At 51.7% G+C, this 20,543-nt stretch overlaps 1 protein-coding gene across 1 annotated transcript in view; it reads left to right on the forward strand.

Moving 5' to 3' along the window:
- NOS2 (nitric oxide synthase 2) overlaps positions 1-20,543 on the forward strand; it is a 37,454-nt gene that overhangs the window by 5,771 nt on the left and 11,140 nt on the right. Inside the window, 16 exon segments of the mRNA XM_032615836.1 lie at positions 3,226-3,310; positions 4,102-4,224; positions 5,258-5,406; positions 8,804-8,966; positions 9,720-9,811; positions 10,750-10,891; positions 10,983-11,122; positions 12,446-12,620; positions 12,714-12,815; positions 15,911-16,105; positions 17,177-17,259; positions 17,771-17,850; positions 17,853-17,914; positions 18,784-18,887; positions 19,838-19,888; positions 20,215-20,390. Of these exon segments, the coding sequence (XP_032471727.1) occupies positions 3,226-3,310; positions 4,102-4,224; positions 5,258-5,406; positions 8,804-8,966; positions 9,720-9,811; positions 10,750-10,891; positions 10,983-11,122; positions 12,446-12,620; positions 12,714-12,815; positions 15,911-16,105; positions 17,177-17,259; positions 17,771-17,850; positions 17,853-17,914; positions 18,784-18,887; positions 19,838-19,888; positions 20,215-20,390 (1,922 nt within the window).

Below are 20,543 nucleotides of genomic sequence, written 5' to 3' on the forward strand. Positions count from 1 at the left end.
ATTACTGTTTTTTCATGGGGAATGACAAACCCAAGGCCGGCCATACCTGCCCCGGGGTCTCAGCCCAGAGAAAGTCCAGTGGCATCCAGAAGACAGACTTCCCTGCGGACGCCAGCTGGAGCGGAGGCGCGGGACGCGGCGGCCGCCTGCGGAGCTGACACTCTGGCCGGGGTCCAGCCTCGGGGTGAAGCCGAGTTGGGCCGCTTCTCCGGCTCGCTCCGCCCCGGGGAGGGGGCTGCTTGGTCCGGCGGCGATAAAGGGGCCGCGCGGCAGGGCGCAGGGCGCCCTCCGAGCTGCGCCCACGCCGGGGCCATGCGCGAGGGGCTGGGCGCGGCGTGCGAGGCTGCCCGGCCCCGACTCTGCCGGCTCCTTCGCAGGATCCTCCGGCCGCAGCGAGCCTGCGGCCCCCGCCGAGCCAGGTACTGCGCCGGGCCGGGATCCGCCCTGGGAGGGAGGCGGGCGGCACCGCGCGGGGCCCCGGCTCGAACCCCGGCGCGCACTGCCCCTCTCTGAGCCTCGGGTTTCCGGGGAAAATATGAGGATTGGAATGTTCGCTCTGTAGGATTCCGATGAGGATTTACTTAAAGGGTTTTCCTGGTTTAGAACGCTTAAGGGGTTGCAACTCAGTAGCCACAAAGACCCAGAGAAGCCCCACATGCGCCCCTCAGAGGCGTCTGTACGGGCTGGAGTAGGAACTGTGGAAGTTTCAGCACTTGGGAGCTTTCTGGATTTTTCAGCCCTGGGGCTGCTACACCCTTTAGGATAGATAGGGTTAAGAGAGCAAAGAGGTTCTTGATTTACAGATAAGATCCATTTTCCAGAGCGCCTCCTTGCCCCCGACCCGTGGTGTATGGAGAGGTGGGAGCATGTAGCGGAGTGCGAACAGCAGGGGAATCAGTCCCCAAACGAGCCACGGACTGCAGCTCTGACCTCAGCGTCCTCTCCCTCAAGCGCTTGTGGACAGTGCTGGGTCTCAGCAAGAGCCACGCTCCAGCTCTCCTTTTGATGGCAGGTCCTTAAGCGTCCCTGTTGCAGTGGAGGGCCAAGCAGGACCAAGCACAACTGTGGGTTTAGCCAAATTGCACGTGTCTGGATGGATGATGTAATAATTTGGCAATGCAATAATTTGGCCAGAACCTTAATATGCTCACCGGGCTTCTGGGCACCCTATCTTCCAGCAGCTAACCCAAAGAAATCACTAGGGGAGAGAGGACTGTGTGCATAGCTTTGCGTTCATTTTTTCAAATTGAAAAAAATTTCCCAATTATGAAAGGAATTCATGGTCACTGAAAAAAAGTTGGAAAATGCAGACAAAGATAAAGAAAATTCAAATCATCTGTGATCTTATCAATTAATGCTAGTCACTGTTGATATATGCTAGCATTTCCCCCAGGTGTTTTTCTATGCTTTTGTACACACACACACACACACACACACACACACACACACACACACGCACGTACGCACGGAGCCAGCATCAGACCATGTATACGGTTTGAGGCATTATTTATAATAGTGGAGAAACTGGACACAATCTAAATATCCAGCCCTAAGCGGTGGGGTCAGGCTCACTATGGCCCATCTGTAGAGTGGATTTTTAGGTAGCTTTTTAATATCTGGGAGCAATAGTTACGCTAAGTGAACAAAGACATTGTTTCTCAATCTAAAAGTTACTGTGGACTGGTAAGCTTCTCAAATTCTCCAGTTCTATGGCCAGAAGTAAATGAGAGGAAACATGAATAAGAATGGTGGGGCTTGGGGGTGAAGGGTGATGGTAAAAGATTGAGAAAGGCAGTAAAGCATTGCCTCCCTGAGGACCCCAGCCTCAAAGCATCTTCCCCCTTAGGCAGCCCCATGATGACTGCTCAGCCATGGCTTACCTGTTCTGAATGTCCAGATGACCCTATATTGGCTTTTTTCTGGTGGGGCACACCAGACCAGAGGGGTGATGACGGCCAGTCACATGGAGGGTGCTTTACAGGGCCGCTGAATCACCTGATTCAGATAGAAGTTGCTTTCTGATACATAGTTACTTTCTCTTAAAGAGACACTATCTCTTTATAGTTATAAATCATATAATGCAACTATATAACGTATATAGTTAATTATATAATACGAATATAAATGGTCATTACTTTTTCCAATGACAAAAGCAACACACGCTTATTTGTTATTTTCCGACATCACAGGTGTGTGTAAGGTGGAAAATGAGCGACCTTTGTAGGACTCTCTAACCGCCTTTCCCTTTGGATGTGTACGCGCCCCAGAAAATACTGCAAAGAACATGGGACCCAAGAAGCTTTCTTACTGAGATGCCCCAGGAGGAGGCATGTGTGGGGTGTGACTCTTGGATGGATGCTCACGTGTCTTCTGTTCTCTGTAGCATTTACTGGGAGAGCGAACCTGAAATCCCAAACCAGAACCAATGGTTTCTGAATGACTTCAGACTATTAGGGCTTCTTCTTCAAAGGATAGGCTGGATTCTTTTAAATCTGTTGTCGTCAAGCAAATAGACCCATATATTTTTAAAAAGCATTCTTCTCTTCCAGAAATACTGAGATATTTAGGCATGACGTGAGGTCTCAGACTTGCTTTAAAATGAGAGTGGGGGCTGGGAGAGTAACGTTGAAATAAAAGTGACCGTGGGTTGATAATTGTTCGATTGGGTTGAATCTGGGTGAAAGGCTCATGGGGGTTTATTACACTCTTGTCTCTAATTGTGTATGTTTAACATTTTCCATAATAAAAATTTAGAATAAATAGACAAACCAAGATAAATCAAGTGCTTTAAATAAAAAAGTGTTAAGTCCCAAAGAGGGAGAGGCTGGTGGACAGTACTGCTGGCCTGGGAGGACAGGGTTGAAGGAGCCATTCTCTGCCAGCTTAGCCCTATACCATGTTTGTACTCGGCTTTGGAAGGGGGCATCTTCGCAGAGCTTCTGTGGGTCACCCTTTGGGCTGTTCACTTTGGTTCAGCTCCCCTCCTGACTTTTTGGCTTTGTAGGGGGCAGGCAAGGGAAGAAAAGGAGGAGGGAGGGTGGTGATGGTGCAGAGACTGGATGGGCCAGCTGCCTCCCTCACCACGTTGACTGGAAACGCTGACGTTCACTCCCACCCTCTAGACCTCACCGCCCCCCCCACCCAATGAGCGGCTGGCAGAGGGAACTCTGAGATCCGTCTCTGCCTTCAGATACCCCATCTCATGATAGCTGTTTCCTTTTGCAGTCCAGTGACACAGGATGACCCCAAATGTCACAACCTCGGCAAGCACCGGAATGAGTCTCCCCAGCCCCTCACGGGGACAGCAAAGGTCAGTGAGTCACTCGGGTGTGGGAAGCCCCTTCCCCGCTCGCCCAGGTACAGCAGCCTGGTGGAAGCTGAGGTCTGGGGCAGTGAGTAGAGACCTGGGGACACAGGTGGGGACGAGGAAGAGCTTTGGGAGAGCGGGATGAACCATGGTGACCAGGAGTGGTGGCCCCCAAGGTGCGCAGGCACCGCGGTGACTTGCCTGTGTGAGTTGGCAGGCCTGGGAGAGGGCAGACCACTCATGGAGCCAGAGTAAGATGCTCAGAAATAATCCCGAACTCAGCATCTGAGCCTCCAGCCCCAGCCCCAGCCCCAGCCCCAGCCCCAGCCCCTAGCCCACTGGTTCCACCTTCCCTAAGTGCTTTGGCCCTCAGTGTTCCAGAGAGGTGGGCAGAGAACTGGCTTTCATATTCTTAAATGCCTTCATGGAAGGCAGTGATACATTCTCCCTGTCCTGATTTCTGTTCTCAGGAACAGTGGCTGTGACAGTAATCTCTGTCACTTCTAACCTTAGTCCCTCCTGTTGCAGTTCCCCCGAGGGAGCATTTGGCAGGCTCTTGGATGAGGAGAGAAGCCTGGCCAGTGGCCCAGCACCTGGAGCTCTTAGCAGTCGCTGGCCCAGGTGGCCAGGCTGCCGGAAAGGGAGGAGGGATGTGGACCGACACTGGGGCCTGTGTGCCCACCCACAGCTCCTCAGCCACCCAGAGCCCAAGCAGGGCCTAGGGCCTGGGAAAGACCCATGAAGTCCTGGGGTTGGAGGCGTTTGGAAATCCCTATTGTTTTGCTCCCTCTTAGCAGTCTCCAGAATCCCTGGTCAAGCTGGCTGCACCCCCATCAGCCTGCCCACGGCACCTGAGGATCAAAAACTGGGGCAGCGGGATGACTTTCCAAGACACACTTCACCACAAGGCCAAAGGGGTGAGAAGTCTGGGGCTTCTGGGAGAACCACTTTTGTCCCAAGTCAGCGAAGCCATCAAGGCCCTTAATGGATCAAACAGATGTCCCCTTGGGCAAACCAGACACGCATCAGCTTGGGCAAAGGGTACTGGGAACAGAGATGCTTGTTTCTCACAAATTACAGTGGGAAGTATATGATGCTAACTCCCTGTTAACTCCCCGATGGATGACGGATAATCCAGAAGGTGAGATAAGCAATTACAGGAACAAATGAATTCTTTCTCAGAGAGACAGATTTCAGCATTGTATTAGGGAGAATTTTCTACCAGAACTGTCCAAAGCTGAACTGAACTATCCAGTCCAGTCCCGTAGTGAGCTCCCTATCACTAGAAGGATTCAAGTGCTATTTGATAGGGAGGTGGGAAAGGGGTTCAAGCCTCCAGTGAGTAGTTGGACTACTTATTATCTTCTAAGTTTCTTATTCTAACTTTAGAATGTATTCTGTGATTGTTAAGTGGGAAAGAATTGAAAATGTCAAGGCCATGAAAGCCGGGTCATTTCCCACACCTTCCAGAAATGACCACTGTTAACCTTTGGGTGTATTTTCTTTCAGCATTTTTTCTGTGCCATCCCCTGGCTTTGGGATTTGCACCTTCTCAATTCATTTTGGCTGAAAAGCAATAGTTTGTCCCCAGGAGTCATATCAGCCTCTTTAAATGAGAAGGTAGTTGAGATCTTCCCAGGGATCGAGCTGTTGACTTTGGGTGTGGGGCTGGCTCAGGGGCAGGGCCAGAGACTGAGCCCAGGGTGGTGGGAGCAGCCCCAGCCCATAGCCACTGGGGTTCAGCCAGTAGAGGAGAGGAGATATGAGTCGGGGGAAAGCCTGGTAGACCCCAAGGAGGAGGTGCCACAGAGGTGGAGAGGGGTGGCAGGGAACTGGAGCAGCCAGAGTGGAAGGAGGTGGCCAGGACAGCTGGCTCTGGAGGAGGATGGCCATCAACGCCTGTGCTGAGGGGCCAGGCAGCCAGCCTCACCGTCACCTCTCTGTTTCCAGGATCTCGCTTGCAAGTCCAGGTCTTGCCTGGGAGCCATCATGAACCCCAAAAGTTTGACCATAGGACCCAGGGACAAGCCTACCCTCCCAGACGAGCTTCTACCTCAAGCTATTGAATTTGTCAACCAGTATTATGGCTCCTTCAAAGAGTAAGTCTCGCTTCCTGCAACATCGCTGCCTCCCCCTCCCCTGAGCTCTCCTGTCTCCTGCCCTTTCCCTCGGACCCCAGACCCCTTTCCTTCCCAGGTTTGCAATGGACCGAGGGCTAAAACGTAGTTTTTCAGGGGAAAGACCCTGGACACGTTCTCAAAACCATAAGACAAAGAGGCGTGGCAGTAATGGTTGAAAGTGTGGGTCGGGTATCTAAACGTTTGAGTTTGAATCCTTCTCCACCAGTAACTGGTCCTGTATCCTTGGGAAATCTGTTTACCCTCTGTGTGCCTCAACTTCCTCACAGGTCAAAGCAGGGTCGTGATAAAACCTGGCTCATAAGATTGTTGCGAGGATTAAATAAGTTTGGAACGGCGTCCTGGCACAAAGTAATGAGCTGATATACAAAACCTTTTACTATGAAATGTTTGAGATAGAAAGGACCTCAGAGACCACCTAGCCAAGCCCTCCACCTGCAAGTGTGAGCCGGGAAGCCCAGCGACAGCTAGAGTTCAGTCCCAGCTAGAATTTAGGCCACCTGACTTGGAGAGAGCTCTTTGCACTGCACTCTGTGGGGATCTCTATTGCTGAGTTTCATAAAATATATGGCTATTAATTTAGGTCCTTTTATATCTTTAAAATAAAAATGCACAAAGGGATTGTAAGGCAGAATGGCCAAGGGAATGGATTTGCTGTTTTATGGGCTGGGAGGGGAGTGTGGCTTTTATGGTGCAGCCCCATGTGGCACTTTACTGCACGAAGTGAGCCACAGAAGTAACCTGGGACACCCCCTCCCCATGGCAGAAAGAGTGGCTCCTGGTGATGCCACATCCCCTCTGCTCTGACCTGCAGTGTCTGAGCTGGAAGGGGCCTTGAGTCTATGAAAGAGACCCTTAACTTCTGGGGCTGTGATCCTCTACCCTGGCTGCACAGTGGTCGCCATTAAGGACTTTGCAAAATACTGGTGCCAGAGTCCCCTGGGCTGGGGGCATCAGCTTCTCGGGAAGTGTGGAGGGAGCGGATACCCATGTTCTTTAAAAGCTCCCAAGGCAATTCTAATGTACAGCGGGACCGAGAACCCTGTCAGGGGTTTGCTGCTCTGTGTGCTGTATAAATAGAACCTCTGCAGAAGTGCTTTGTCACTAGGAGGTCCAAGGTCCTTAAGCTTTCAACTTGGTTGTTGACTTATGAGCTTTTCAGGGTCAAGGAATTTTCTTGATGGGCTTCACTGGACCACTGTATTGAAGCTGACATTTACTGAGTGCTAGGTATGTTCTGGGCTCTGCCTTATGTAAGGCTCACCATGACTCTATGGGACTGGTACCATTATTATCCTCCCCACACTGTACAGATAAGGAAACCAAAGCCTGTGGAGGAGATGTAACTTGCTCAAAGTCACACGTTCTGAAGTTCCAGAGCTGGGATTTGAGCCCAAGCAGTTTGGGCCAGAGCCCCTGCTTTAAACCTCAATGTTCTAGCATCCAGCTCTTTGACTTTGAAGGTTCTGACTCCATGCTGGACCTGGGGGTTCCTGCTGCTGTATGGAAGGGAGTTGGGTGGGTGTTATAGCCCCAGGAAGCTACAGGGCTGCTCTGGCTGGCTGTTGAAAACCCATTTACTTTTCACAGAGGGAAAAAGTTCCACTCTTCACAATCACAGATCCGTGGCTTGGATCCCCCAAGAGGTCCTGGGGGTGTGAGTGACAGGTGGCAGCCCATCCCTACAATTACACTAGCAGCCAAAGGCATGGACAGCTGGGCCGGTTCAGTCTTTCGTGAGTGAAGGATTGTATAGTTAGAAATTGTAACTTGCCGAATGTTCTGTCCAAAGTCAGTGCACCGATGCCAAAAGCCACTCCCTCTTTTCCGAACTAATAGGCATCATAGCATTTTAGTGCCTCAGAAATGTGACTATTTGAAACCAGTGGTAAAATGTAAAACGCTAAAGGAATTGGGTGAGAACATAAAGTAATCTTTTCTTACATAGTCCCACGTTAACACCAAGTATGTTGGAAGCATCTGCGTTCTGGTGGTCGCTACTGTTTTCACGCTCAGATGCAGAGCAGGGAATGTTGCTAGAAGCTTTGTTTGGGGAAGGAGGGCTGCCGGTGGGGCAGCCTCAACCTCACCCAGCAGGCCTGTATGCCAGGAGTGTCCTTGAAGATAAATAGCACCGAGTGTTTTGTCTTTGAGCTTTTTTCTTTAATCAGGGAAGAGTTGTCAAGACACTCTTCATCAACAGAAAGGCCATTTTGTCTTGAGTTGTCCAATCTCCTTAATCAGGAGTTCATTCCTTAAATAGTTTTGTTTGTTGCAACTTGAAATGTCTTTGGTGCCCATTGGAAATCTCAAGGTTGCTGTGTGTGTGTGTGTGTGTGTGTGTGTGTGTGTGTGTGTGTGTGTTTCAAAACCTTCCTGGCTATGGGATATTTTTGAAGCTGGGAGGGGAGGGGAGAAGCCAGTTTGGAAATCTCACAAGGGACAGCTGGCCGAGCGGCGCGGGGGTTGAGAAAGCTCGCTGTAGACAGCCTGTGACGCTGGACCACACTGTGGAGGGCTCCTCCTTGAGCGGCCCTGGGGCCCTGCAGGCTGAGTCCTGAGGGCAGGTCCCCGTCTGGGCCTGACCAGGGAAGCGTGGGCAGTCCCTGCATATCTCTGGGCTTGCAATCCCTCCCACCCAGTGTGGAAGGTAGAAGGTTAAGAGCCTGGGCTTGGCATCAGGACAACCTGAGTCTGAGTCCTGAGTTTCCTCTTTACCACACTTCTGTTCCTGGGCCAGTACTTAACCTTCCAGATACACCGACTATAAAAAGGACACAAAAAATGCCTCCCTCACAGTCTCAGTGGGACCCTGACTGTGGGTGGCTTCGCCCAGTACCTGGCTCACAATGAGTACTCAGTACACAGGATCTGCTGTGGGAGGGACTGATTCATCTCTTAACCAAGGGAAGGTGGACGGGTGCTCCCCTGGCTGAGAGGCAGGACGGGGCTGCGGCTTGCTGGATGCCGCTCCGGCTCTCGCAAGTGTCTGAGAAGCGCTGCACTCCGTGCTGAGATGAATATGCTTTGAGAAAACACTCCTAGAAACGACAAGGGTGCTGGTGGGATCAGGACCAGCTGTGTAACGTGCAGGACCCAGTGTGGAAATAAAAACGTGGCTTCCTGTTCACAGATGATTAAGAATTCAAGACAGCAGAGCATTAAACCCAGCATGGAGCCCTTCTGAGCTCAAGGCCCTGGTCACATGCCCATGAAGCTGGCTCTGGAGGGGACGGTCTCCCTGAGAGACATCTTGCCCTCCTGGTGTCCTAGTTCAGTTCCTGCTTCTGTGGATTGAATCGGTCTCCATTTAAGGTCATCTCATTGTTGATCTTCCTGATGCCTTCCTGTCCCCCAGGGCAAAAATAGAGGAACATCTGGCCAGGGTGGAAGCGGTAACAAAGGAGATAGAAACAACAGGAACCTACCAGCTGACGGGAGATGAGCTCATCTTCGCCACCAAGCAGGCCTGGCGCAACGCCCCCCGCTGCATCGGGAGGATCCAGTGGTCCAACCTGCAGGTGGACTCCCTTAGCAGGAGAGGAAGCTGGGAGCCCGGCGGGCCCTGAGCAGTGGCTCCCAGCAGCCCGCCGAGCTGTGCCCGGGGCTCCCTGCGTTCTCTCTCCCTGGCCCTGAGCTTGAGATGGGGGCTCACGGCCACCCACCCCCACCGCCCCAGAGTCTAGAATCCGATCTCAGCACCAGGATTTCTAGCCGATCTTTCTCTCTTGCGTTAAATTTCAGAGACTAAACGCCAACGTGAAACCAAACGACCTTGCTATTATAACAGCTGAGGCCCTGGTTGTTTACCTCGACTGAATTCTTGGCTTTTAGAAAACATTTCCTTTATCCTAGCCTCCTAAGCTGTCTTTACGTTTTATTGCTGGATAATAGTGAAAGTACTTGGACAGATAAAGAGATAAGAAATGCCAATGCAACCAGCTCTGGCTGTAATAAAATGTTCTGGAGGCCATGTGTAACATATATAAAGCAACTAGGCTGTGGGAATCCTGACTCATGGTGCTTGAGAATCAGGTTTTCTTGGGGGTTGGGTTTTGATACGGTCTTCCAATTGAGGGCTCCTGGGCTCCCCTAGGAGAGCAGAGGAAGGATGAAGGGGCAGAGAGGAGGATGCGCTCCTCAGCGAGGCGTTCGGGTCGTGGGGTTTGGGGCCACTCCCTCAGTCCCCCTGGCTTAGCTTTTAAGATCAGCTCCAAGGCCTCTGTCCTCATGGTCCTTGACGGGCATGGTCTGGGTGGGCTGCGTGCACGCAGGTCTTCGATGCGCGGAGCTGTTCCACGGCCCGGGAGATGTTCGAGCACATCTGCAGACACCTGCGTTATGCCACCAACAACGGCAACATCAGGTGGGTGTGCTTTTCCCGAGGCTACGAGGCTATGCTGGGGCCCGCCCTGTCCCCAAGTCTTAGCCAAGAGATGCAGATGAGTTTAGGGGAGGCATCTGGGCTCCAGGAGAGACTAGGGAGAAAGAAAGGAGAAAGACTCGGCTTCTTCAGGGAGCCCTCGCAGTGAGCCGGCCTCCGTGAGCTTAGTGCCTCGTCAGTGGCCCATTTCCTTGGTTTCTTTCTGACTTGTAGCCATTTGGAGGTGATGGGGGGGATCCTTAAGAAGCAACTTCTCCACTCTTTGAGGTTAAGGCTCCCCACTTTAGAGGAGATGAGAAGTTGTTTTTGCAGCCAATGTGGTGATTTTCTTAGAGGTGGGGGAGTGGCTGCCCATCAGAACCACTCCTGCCTTACCTTCCCCTTCCCCTAGCCAAGGAGGTCAAGGTCAACTCATCTGGTCCTTCATTCATTTTTCCTTTCAGCAAACACTCAGTGCCCACCTGATGAGGACCCAGCACAGGGCTAGGCATGGGGGTGGGAAGTGACTAGGACCCTAAGACGAGGCTCCAGCCCACTATGAACCTATACCTTGCACTAGACAAGCGTCCAACTAACTCAATGGCAAAGAGAACTATGGTGCAGCTAGGGAAAGGGTTGGGCAGCTAACCGCGCCCGAGGGGTGGGGAGGGTTCCCTGGAGGACGTGGTCCCTGGGCTGGTCTGGAAGGTAGGAGCTGCAAGAAGAAGAAGGAAGGAGAGGGTATGTCAGGAAGTGGACGGGTTACACAGAGGCCAGCGAGAGCTTGGCATGTCTCAGAGCTGCAGGGGTTTGGTTCAGTTAGCTCAGGTGCAGAGGGCTGGGGAGTGGGAAGATAGGAGGGGGCAGGGGACCTGTTGGGGATGTCTGGAAGTGCACACCGAAGCTGGGTGGTAAACAGCACTGTCCTCACCTTGGGGAAGGTCGGCCATCACCGTGTTCCCCCAGCGGAGCGATGGGAAACATGACTTCCGGGTCTGGAACGCCCAGCTCATCCGGTATGCCGGCTACCAGATGCCTGATGGCACCATCAGAGGGGACCCTGCCAGCGTGGAGCTCACCCAGGTACTAGATCCGGCTCTGGTGGGTGACAGTGGAGCCCAGAGGGGTCAAGGGACTTGGATCTCCAGACTCACTTGGCCTGTCTTGTTTTCAGCTGTGCATCGACCTGGGCTGGAAGCCCAAGTACGGCCGCTTCGATGTGATGCCTCTGGTCCTGCAGGCTGATGGCCGTGACCCTGAGCTCTTCGAAATCCCTCCCGACCTTGTGTTTGAGGTGCCCATGGAACATCCCAAGTAAGCAGGCTGTGGGTGCCGGGGGTGTGAGTTCACATGCATGCCCCCTCTTTTCCTAAGTGAGACCTCAGACCTCAGGACCCTCCCTGCACCTCCCCCCAAACCCAGCCAGCAGCAGGTGATACCCAGAAGGGCCAACTTTCAAGGCCTGCCTTGTCGCCCTTGTACAGCAACTCTGCACTTGCGTGTCGGGCCTCAGACTTATAATGAGATGCTGATGGTGACAGGAAAGCAATGGCTTAGACAGACCAGGCTCTAGCAGCTTGGGAAGATGTGACCTCAGGAAAGGAATCCTTGAAAGGCTCTGAGATTCTCACACTGTGCAGCCCAGGCCTCTTTGACCTTCCTGCCAACTCTCTTAGCCATCCCTCTCCTGACTGATGACAGTACTTCAAGAGCTCATCTGGTTCAGCCCCTCCTCCAGGCAGCTCTAATAATTACAAAACTACCTGCATACATTGACACTCACTGTGTAGCAGGCATTAGGCTGGGCTCTTCTTTTTGTCCCTTGAATATACTGAACTTACTTCTACCTCAGGGCCTTTGCACTTGCTCTTCCCTCTGCCTGACACGCCCTTTCTCCAGAATTTTGCAGACTTCATTTCTTCTTGTCAATGAGGTATTTCCTGAATGTTACCCGTTCTGAGAAGCCTCTTCTGAACACCTAATCTAGAGTAGGCACCCTCACCCTTCATCTGACACATCACCTTGTCTTTATTTTCCTATTTATTTATTTGTTTACTTACTTATAGTCTGTAAGGTACTTGAGAATTAGGGATCTTGTCTTTCTTGTTCGGCAATATATCCCAACACGTAGCAGGGTGCCTGGCTCATAGTAAGTGCTCAGTTATAAATATTTCCGGAATGAATGAATATACAAATAAAGGATACTATTATTTTCACAATAATCCCATGAGTTTGATGCTCTTATCTCTATTTTGTTGGTGGGGATGCTAGGGCTCAGAGAGGCTAAATAATATCCCAAGATTACACAGCTAGTAATCAGTAAGGCAGAACTTGAACCCAGGCTTTCTGACACTGGAATCCTTACGTGCTGTGTTATGTTGGGTTCTCAGCATTTAGCACAGGGCCTGTCAAATACTTGATGCTTAATATGTTTGCGTGAATGAACTTGGAATGAATGTATAATTAGCAAATGACATGTGGTATGTCAATTCACCTCTCCAGGTGGAATGAACTTAAGAGATCAGCACTTGGAAAGGAGTTTTCTTGGTGCACTCTTTCTTTGAAGGTTTTTTTTGGGGGGGATGAGTGTGGGCCAAAGTGAAGGCCCCACTGCCACCAGCTCTGCCTCCCTACCAGGTATGAGTGGTTCCGGGAGCTGGAGCTAAAGTGGTATGCCCTGCCGGCTGTAGCCAACATGCTGCTCGAGGTGGGTGGCCTTGAGTTCCCAGGGTGCCCCTTCAACGGCTGGTATATGGGCACGGAGATCGGAGTCCGGGACTTCTGTGACGTCCAGCGCTACAACATCCTGGAGGTAACGAAGACCGTCCAGCTGGGCCGGCTGGAGGTGCGGGCCTGCAGCTGGGATCCAAGAGACTGACTCACCCCCATTTCTCTGCCTTTGCAGGAAGTGGGCAGGAGGATGGGCCTGGAAACACACAAGGTGGCTTCACTCTGGAAAGACCGGGCTGTCATTGAGATCAATGTCGCTGTGCTCCACAGTTTCCAGGTATGTCTGGTGTTTGCGGGTCTGAAGGCTTTCTGGTTAGAAGGTCATCTGGTCCAGCCGCCCATGTCATGCTTGATTTTCCCCTTACGGCATTGCTCATTTATTCACGCATCAAACAATGTTGAACACCCTGTTTTTGCCAGGCACAGTGCTAGGTGCTGGGGATAGAGAGACCAGCCCTCTCAAGTCTGCTAGTGTAAACCTGAACGCTTCTAGCAACAGGCAACTCCTTACCTCCCAAGGCTGGTCAATCCCTGCGCTTGAGCACTGAATCCTGTCCTCTCTCAATTTTCAAGGACTTTACTCCTGAAAATCCTCCATGCCCTCTGCCCCGTAACATTGATACCTCCTTATCCACTGGATCATTCCCATCAATGATCAGTAAGCTGTAATGATTCCCATCTCAAAGAGATAAATGGCTAGCTAACCAAATACTCCCCGTACCCAGCTACTACCTTGTTTCTCTGCTTCCCTTTAACGGCAAAACCATTGAAAGACCTCATTGCACGTCCTCATCCCCCAGCCGCCCCAGTCAGGCTTTTATCCTCCACAGCTCTGCCAGTGGGATTCAGGCTGTTGTTCAAACTCACCAAGATGCTTCCCCCCTAAGGGCCTTTGCACTTGCTTTTTCCTCTGCCTAGAACACTCTTGCCACAAATCATCCCGTGACCGGCTCCTTCCCTTCATCCAGGTCTCAACTGTCACCTCTTCAGAGTAGCCCTCCCTGACGACACAATAAACAAAGGCATCCTCACCCACCTCCTTCCTGTCTTTCTTATTCCTTTAACCTTTTCTTTCTTTTCCTTCATAATCCTGATTAGCTCCTGACATTATGGAGTCTATCTGCTTCTTTCTTTGTTTCCCCCATTAGCATGTAAGCTCCATGGGGCAGGGACCTTGTCTCTCTTGTTCACTGCTCTACCCCTGGAGCCTAGAAGAGTGTCTGGCACGTGGCAGATGCTAAAAAAATATATGTATTGGATGAATGAATGAGAGGCCACGCCCAGCTGAGCAGTTGTTGCTGTTGCTTCCCTATCTGAGCAATGACAGCCACCAGACACAGCAGGTTGGCTCCTGTGTGGGACTGAGCCCTCCGGTCCATCTGCTGCTCTCCTGTAAACACTCCCCTTCCTTTGAGGAAGGAGCCATGGACGTGTGAAGCTATTACTTTAGAAGCTGGGACCATGTCCACAAAGTTGGCAGATGCCCTGGAGGCCAGACCGCAGGGCAGAGGGTCATTCATTCATTCAGCAAAGTTTTATTGTGCATTTTCCATGTGTCAGGCCCTAGGCCAGGCCAGGAGTGTGAGCGGTGAACAAAATAGACAGAAACCCTGGCCTTGTGGAATGTAGTGGGAGCTGACATTAAACACCCAGTAAATACATATTATCACACACTGTTCCCCAGAGCTTGTCACGCTGTAGGCATGTCAAGCTTGTGCCTGATTTTGGGGAGTGGGGGGGAACGGGGCAGCTCCGAGACAGGACAGGAAGAGCCTCCTGGGGCTGACCCAGCTCGGGAAGGCCCCACTGGCTGTGGATCACACATCCTGACTCCTGCAGGCTCCCAGCATCAGCTCTGATATTGGCAGGATGCGGATATGTCCCAGGAAACTGCTGACCCTCAACTGTCTCCTGACCATTGCTGACCACGTCCCTCCACTGCTTGAGAGTCTCCAGGACTTCCTCATGACCCTCCTTCAGGGTCAGCTTCAAAAGACTTGGACTCATTTCCTCATCTGTAAAATGGAGATAATAATGGTACCTCCCTCGCTAGGTTACTGTAAGGATGAAATGAAAATGAATGCAAAATATTTAGCTGCATTGCCTGACCCATAGTGATCACTCAAAAAAACATTAGTTTTGTTGTTATTATTATTTATTACTGTTACAACTATTCTCACAGCTCTCATCATTCATCAGCTCCTGCGCCTAAAACCGGTCTGGCACCCAGTAGTGGCGGTGTGTGTATGTATAGAATTTTAGAAGGCATAGCTGATCCTACTGGAGCCCACTGGCTCCTCTCCTGCCTCCCGGCCTTGACTCATGCAGTGTCCTGCTCCGGGACTGCCCGTCTGCTGCCTAACTGGTACCCATCTCTCAAAACTCACTTCCTCTTAGAAACTGTCTCTAAAATCCCACATCTCTCCTCTGGGCCCCTGTGTGAGCTAAGCCCTCCCTTGGCCCTCCGTCAGCACCTGCACTCACCTCCATCATAGCTTCTATCAGACCATGTGAAATGACTGACGTCCTTCTGCCTCCCGCAGTTAGAGTATGATCCAATGCAGAGAAGAGGTCACGTCTTTCACCTCAGTATGCAATACCTGGTAGATAGAAATAATAATAGCGGCTAACGTTCATTGAGCACGTTTTATGCTTTACTTGTATTATTTTATTGCATTCTTTCAACAACGTCATGATGTAGGAACTATTACCATCCCCATTTTACAGATGAGGAAACTGAGGTTAAGGAACTAATAGCTCAAAGTAACATGGCTAATAAGAGGCCAAGGTTTGAACCACTCCATGAAACCAATGTCTCTTGACTACATGAGTTGCTCCAGATGATGTGGCTGCCCTTGTTGGATCATTCCAGGAAGGCTCAGACCCCTTGGCTTCTAATTTTAGGATGTGGGACATTGTGGTGATTTGTCTTCCATGCACTGTGGTTCCCCCCAGTGCTTCAGTCCTCTTCCAAAGAACCTAGTTCCTCCTTGGCTGAGACAGCCACATCCTTGGGAAGGTGACTCCTGGAACTCTTTACCAACAAGTGACAAAAAGCCACTGTGGTTTGATTCATTGGCATCCAGAGAGCAATTTGTGAGAGTCCAGGGAGACTTGTGGGCCTGGGAAGCTGGACACTGCCCGCAGAGGGCCAAGCGGGGGCAGCGTGTGGCCTGTGGGCTGACCATGGCTATGGTGACTGCTTGGGTTCCTTAGAGGCTCTTAGTATTTATTTTCAGCAGCGAGAAGGGGGCCAGAGGAGATTGTGGTCCCATTTTACAGATTGCCAGGCCCTTCCATAGTCCATCTGGGAGCCCTGCAGCCAACCGAACACTCTCCTCAACTCCCCTCTTGGCCTCCCTTCTGATTTAGAAGCATAATGTGACCATCATGGACCACCACGCAGCTGCAGAGTCCTTCATGAAGTACATGCAGAATGAGTACCGGTCCCGAGGGGGCTGCCCAGCTGACTGGATTTGGTTGGTCCCCCCAATTTCTGGAAGCATCACCCCCGTGTTCCACCAGGAGATGTTAAATTACGTCCTGTCCCCTTTCTACTACTACCAGGTAAGAGAGGGGCCTTCCTCTCCTTTCTGTCTTGGGAGCTCGGGGGTGGAGAGAGTGTGTGTGTCTGCATGTGTGTGCATGTGTGTACACACGTGTGCGTGCGTGTGTGTTTGCATGTGCCTGTGCACACGTGTGCTCACTAATGCAGGATATACGAGGAAGGATCGGGGACACAGAGGCATATTTTTAATGCTTTTCAGGCTTCACTCAAGGATGCTTTTGTCCATTTCTACAGAAGTGAGACTGAAGGGAATACCTTTTATGGTACCTTTAGTAGCCCGTTGCTCTGATGGAGTTTAAGCTCCTGAGGGTGACCACCATTGTGCCCGCCTGCACGGGAGGGCTATAGACAGTCACATGGCATAATGGTGAAGAGCTTGGCTCCCAGGTCAGATACATCTGGGGGTGATTCTCCCACTTCCTAGCTGTATGATCTTGGGTGGGTCATTTCACCCATCTAAGCCCTGATTTTCTCATCTCTAAAAAGGATGGTCATCAACTCCACGATGGAGGAGGTTGTGTGGATCACATGGAGCTGGTGTACGTAACAGCTCAGCCCCAGTGTCCAACCCAGAGTGCACTCAGGAACCATTACCCAGTGAAATGATCTCATTTTTTGTCAAAACCTCTTTGGTTAGATTTGGGGAAGAGCTTCCTTACTCTAAAAGCGAGAAGTAGTGTGACTGACTGCCTGGGATAGTTTGTGCCTGTGGTCATAGCACCTTCGTCTACTCTCAGGGGTATCCCAGGGCAGACTATGCATTATATACAATCTGTATAGCCTTCCTAGTGATCAGACACCAAAAGGAAAGAGATGTGCAGCCTCTTCCTTCCAGGGGGACACTAATGAGTGAGTCAACTGTTCGTGTGCAGTTTCTGTGCCGGACATGAGCTACAACTTGGAGGGAGACAGACAGATGCAGCCCTTCCCCTTGGGGCTTTCAGTGAAAGGGTGGGGACAGGGCCTGCTCACCCCCCCAACTCACGAAGGGCATGAAGGGCCTTCTGTCTCTCCAAGCCCAAGCCAAGCCGGGGCCCACCTTGCCCACATATCTGCCCTCTTTTCTGAAGGTGGAGGCCTGGAAAACCCACGTCTGGCAGGATGAGAGGCGGAGACCCCGGAGAAGAGAGATTCGATTCAAAGTCTTGGTCAAGTAAGTGGGAGCAGCCAGTGTTGACATCTGACCCTCAGCCCTTCCTTCTAGGCCTTGAAGGGCAGGGAACAATGAGAAAGGGTTTGGAGGGACTTCCCTGGTAGTCCAGTGGCTAGGACTCTGCACTTCCACTGCAGGGGGCATGGGTTCGATCCCCCGTTGGGGAACTAAGATCCTGCATGCTGCACAGTGCGGCCAAATAAATAAATTAATTAAAAGGTATATTAAAACTATAAAAAGAGAGAGAGAAAGGGTTTGGCCCCAGAAATCCAGACAACAATTCCCAGGGTCACCTGCCACCTCTGTCCCAGCCTTCTCTCTCCTCCATTTTCCCAAAGGGGCTGAGTGGTGGGTGGAGTGGGGGAGAGGAGGAGAAGGGCGGTGAGTCAGGGTTGACAGCTGGTGAGAAACCTGGGTTCTTTTCCCTCAATCTGCTGCACTTTAAATGCTGGGACCCCCGTCTTCCTCTGGAAGGAAGACTCAGCACACAAGAGTATGTCTGTCCCCACAGAGCCGTGCTCTTTGCGTCAGTGCTGATGCGTGAGACAATGGCTTCCCGGGTCAGAGCCACGATCCTCTTTGCAACAGAGACAGAAGATCAGAAACACTGGCCCGGGACCTAGGGGCCTTGTTCAGCTGTGCCTTCAACCCTAAGGTAGCCGACTCAGCCTGTGCATGGAGAAGTCTGGGGCAAGTTACAATGACTGCTCTGCTCCTGCATGTCCCCGAGCCTTGGGAATGCTGATGTACATTGAAAATCTGTGGTAGAAGGAGAGAGGTGTGGCCAGGGATTCCCAAACTTACCTAGTAAATAAGCTTTTCATAGTGTTCCAGGGAACACAGTTTGAGAAACACCTTCTTAATGATGCCAAGTCTTAATATCCATGAGGTGTTCTAGATGGATTTTATCCGCATTTACAGAACACCTCCTATACAGGGTGCAGTGCTAAATGTGAAGGGAGCGGAGGATGAATAAGATGCAGAGAAATAAAACAAAACTCCCAAGGGTGACAAATTCCTTCCACCAGTGTTGGAGTTGATCCTCCATCACTGAAGGCCTCCTGAGTCAGGTAGGCCTGGGTAGAACCGCGAGGCCGTGACACATGGTCACCTGAGATTAGCTTCAGGCAAAGCATTTGGGTCCCCGAGGTGCCAGAGGAGTTGTCATTTTTGTAAACTGCTCATCCTGTTTTTGTGGAAAATATGTCCACGCTCTCAGAATTCAAGATAGCAATGGAAGCGGTGAGACGTGCTCTGATTTGGGACATGCAGTATTTTGGAGGCAAACCCTCCAGGGCTTGCTGATGTGTTCGTGGGAGAATCAAAGAATCGAGGATGCTGTGTTCAAATAGGTTTCAGTAGACAGGGATTTGTTAAGGTACTCACCTCCTCTGTGCCGGGCACCAGGGGACCGAGATGATGAAGGGGACTCCCGGCCTGAGTAGGGTGAGGAGAGCGCTGGGAGTCTGGGGAGGGCGCCAGCCTGGGAAGCAAGGGCTGATGTCCACCCTGGGTGCCGTGCAGGTTCTCTGCATGGACAAATACAGGCTGAGCCATCTGGAGGAGGAACAGCTACTGCTGGTGGTGACCAGCACGTTTGGGAACGGAGACTCCCCCGGCAACGGAGAGGTGGGTGGCCTGAGTCCCAGGGGTCTGGGGTCTGGTAGAGCCCAAGAGAACCAAGGAAAGGATTTGGAGACTCAGCATGTCCTAAGGAGGGCACTCGGGAGTGAGAGCTCGTATCACTCTGGGTCGCCCTAAGGTCAGCCATTGGCTGCCTCCTTCATAATTTCCTCTGTGTGCGTGAGCTGCCTTTCCTGTGACGAGCTTAATATATTTCAGTAAATTGACCTGCCTTTTTAAATTCAAAAATTCATGTTTAAAGGAAACTTTCTATCACTCGCACAAATGGAAAGCCAGCAGAAATTGGTCCCAGGTAAATCCAATGAAAGCCAAGCAGTTACTGAATTCTAGCTGGATACTGTTGCCTAACCATGGCTTGCTTTGTTTTTTAAAAGAGGTAATAAGCAAGTATGAGAGAAGTGTTAAGTTCTCCATTAGCAGCAGTCTGAGATTTTCTCCCTAGTGTTCAGGACAAAAGAATGAAATAATTGAAAACAGGAATAACTATAAAAAATTAAAGAAGAAAAGAATACTTTCTTACCATGTGATCTGACACTATTTCCACCTAAAGTTATCTTGAGTTCCTGGGAAATCAGGGTTATTTCAGAGAATACGGGACCAGTTGTCACTCTGACAAGAAGAGAGGCTCATGTCCATCAGGAGTCCCTCTGGAGATGCCCTGCTATAAGGCAGGCCCCCCCTCTGCCAGGGCTGGATGGGCTGGGGGTTGGGCTGTCCTCGCCCCCCACCAAAGGTCAGGCCCACATGAGTTGCTAAGGCTGACTTGTCCCTGAGTCCCAGCCAGGCAGCCCCACCTAAACCAACTTCCCTGCGAGCACCTTGAACTTTCTCCTGCCAGATATGTCCCAGTTTTTAAATGAGCCACCAGAAGAAAGGGAAAAGTGGTGCTTTTATTAATCCTGTCCTGGGACTCTGTGGTTCTCTCTCTTTCTAGAAAACTGAAGAAGTCCCTCTTCATGCTGAAAGAACTCACCAACAAGTTCAGGTGAATCTCTTCCCCACTCCCAGAGGCTGGGTTCCAGGGGACGGAGCTGGGTGTGTATAAGTGGGAACTTCCTGGGATGTCCAGGCCCAGAGACAGCCTGTTCTCAGAGGTGTTGTGGGTCAAAGCAGGGACACCAAGTCCCGTTCACAGTTCTGCAGGCCAGGCATGGGGTTGGTCGTGGGAGTTGGAGACGAGGCCTCGGGAACCAGGAGGACAGGAAGGGTCTGTGCACTGGCAGTCCTTGCCCGGCTGGGGCGCGAGGGTCAGAGGCTGGCCTGTGGGCGGGGTCAGCTCACCCAGGCTCCGTGCGTGTCCTCCTCGGGCAGGTATGCCGTGTTTGGCCTCGGCTCCAGCATGTACCCTCAGTTCTGCGCCTTTGCTCATGACATCGACCAGAAGTTGTCCCAGCTGGGGGCTTCTCAGATCGCCCCAACAGGGGAAGGGGACGAGCTCAGCGGGCAGGAGGAGGCCTTCCGTGACTGGGCCGTGCAAACCTTCAAGGGTCAGTTCACAGCCGGAGCTGCCGCACAGCACCGGGAGGGAGGCTGCGGTGCACTCGTGCCCAGGACACCTGTGCTGGGCATCCTGGGTGGCATGACCCCTGCTGGCTCCTGTAGGCATGGTCCCGGGTGTGGGCCGGGATCGCAGGCCTGAG

The sequence above is a fragment of the Phocoena sinus genome, chromosome 20 (assembly GCF_008692025.1).
Source record: "Phocoena sinus isolate mPhoSin1 chromosome 20, mPhoSin1.pri, whole genome shotgun sequence".
NCBI classification, from domain to species: Eukaryota; Metazoa; Chordata; class Mammalia; order Artiodactyla; family Phocoenidae; genus Phocoena; species Phocoena sinus.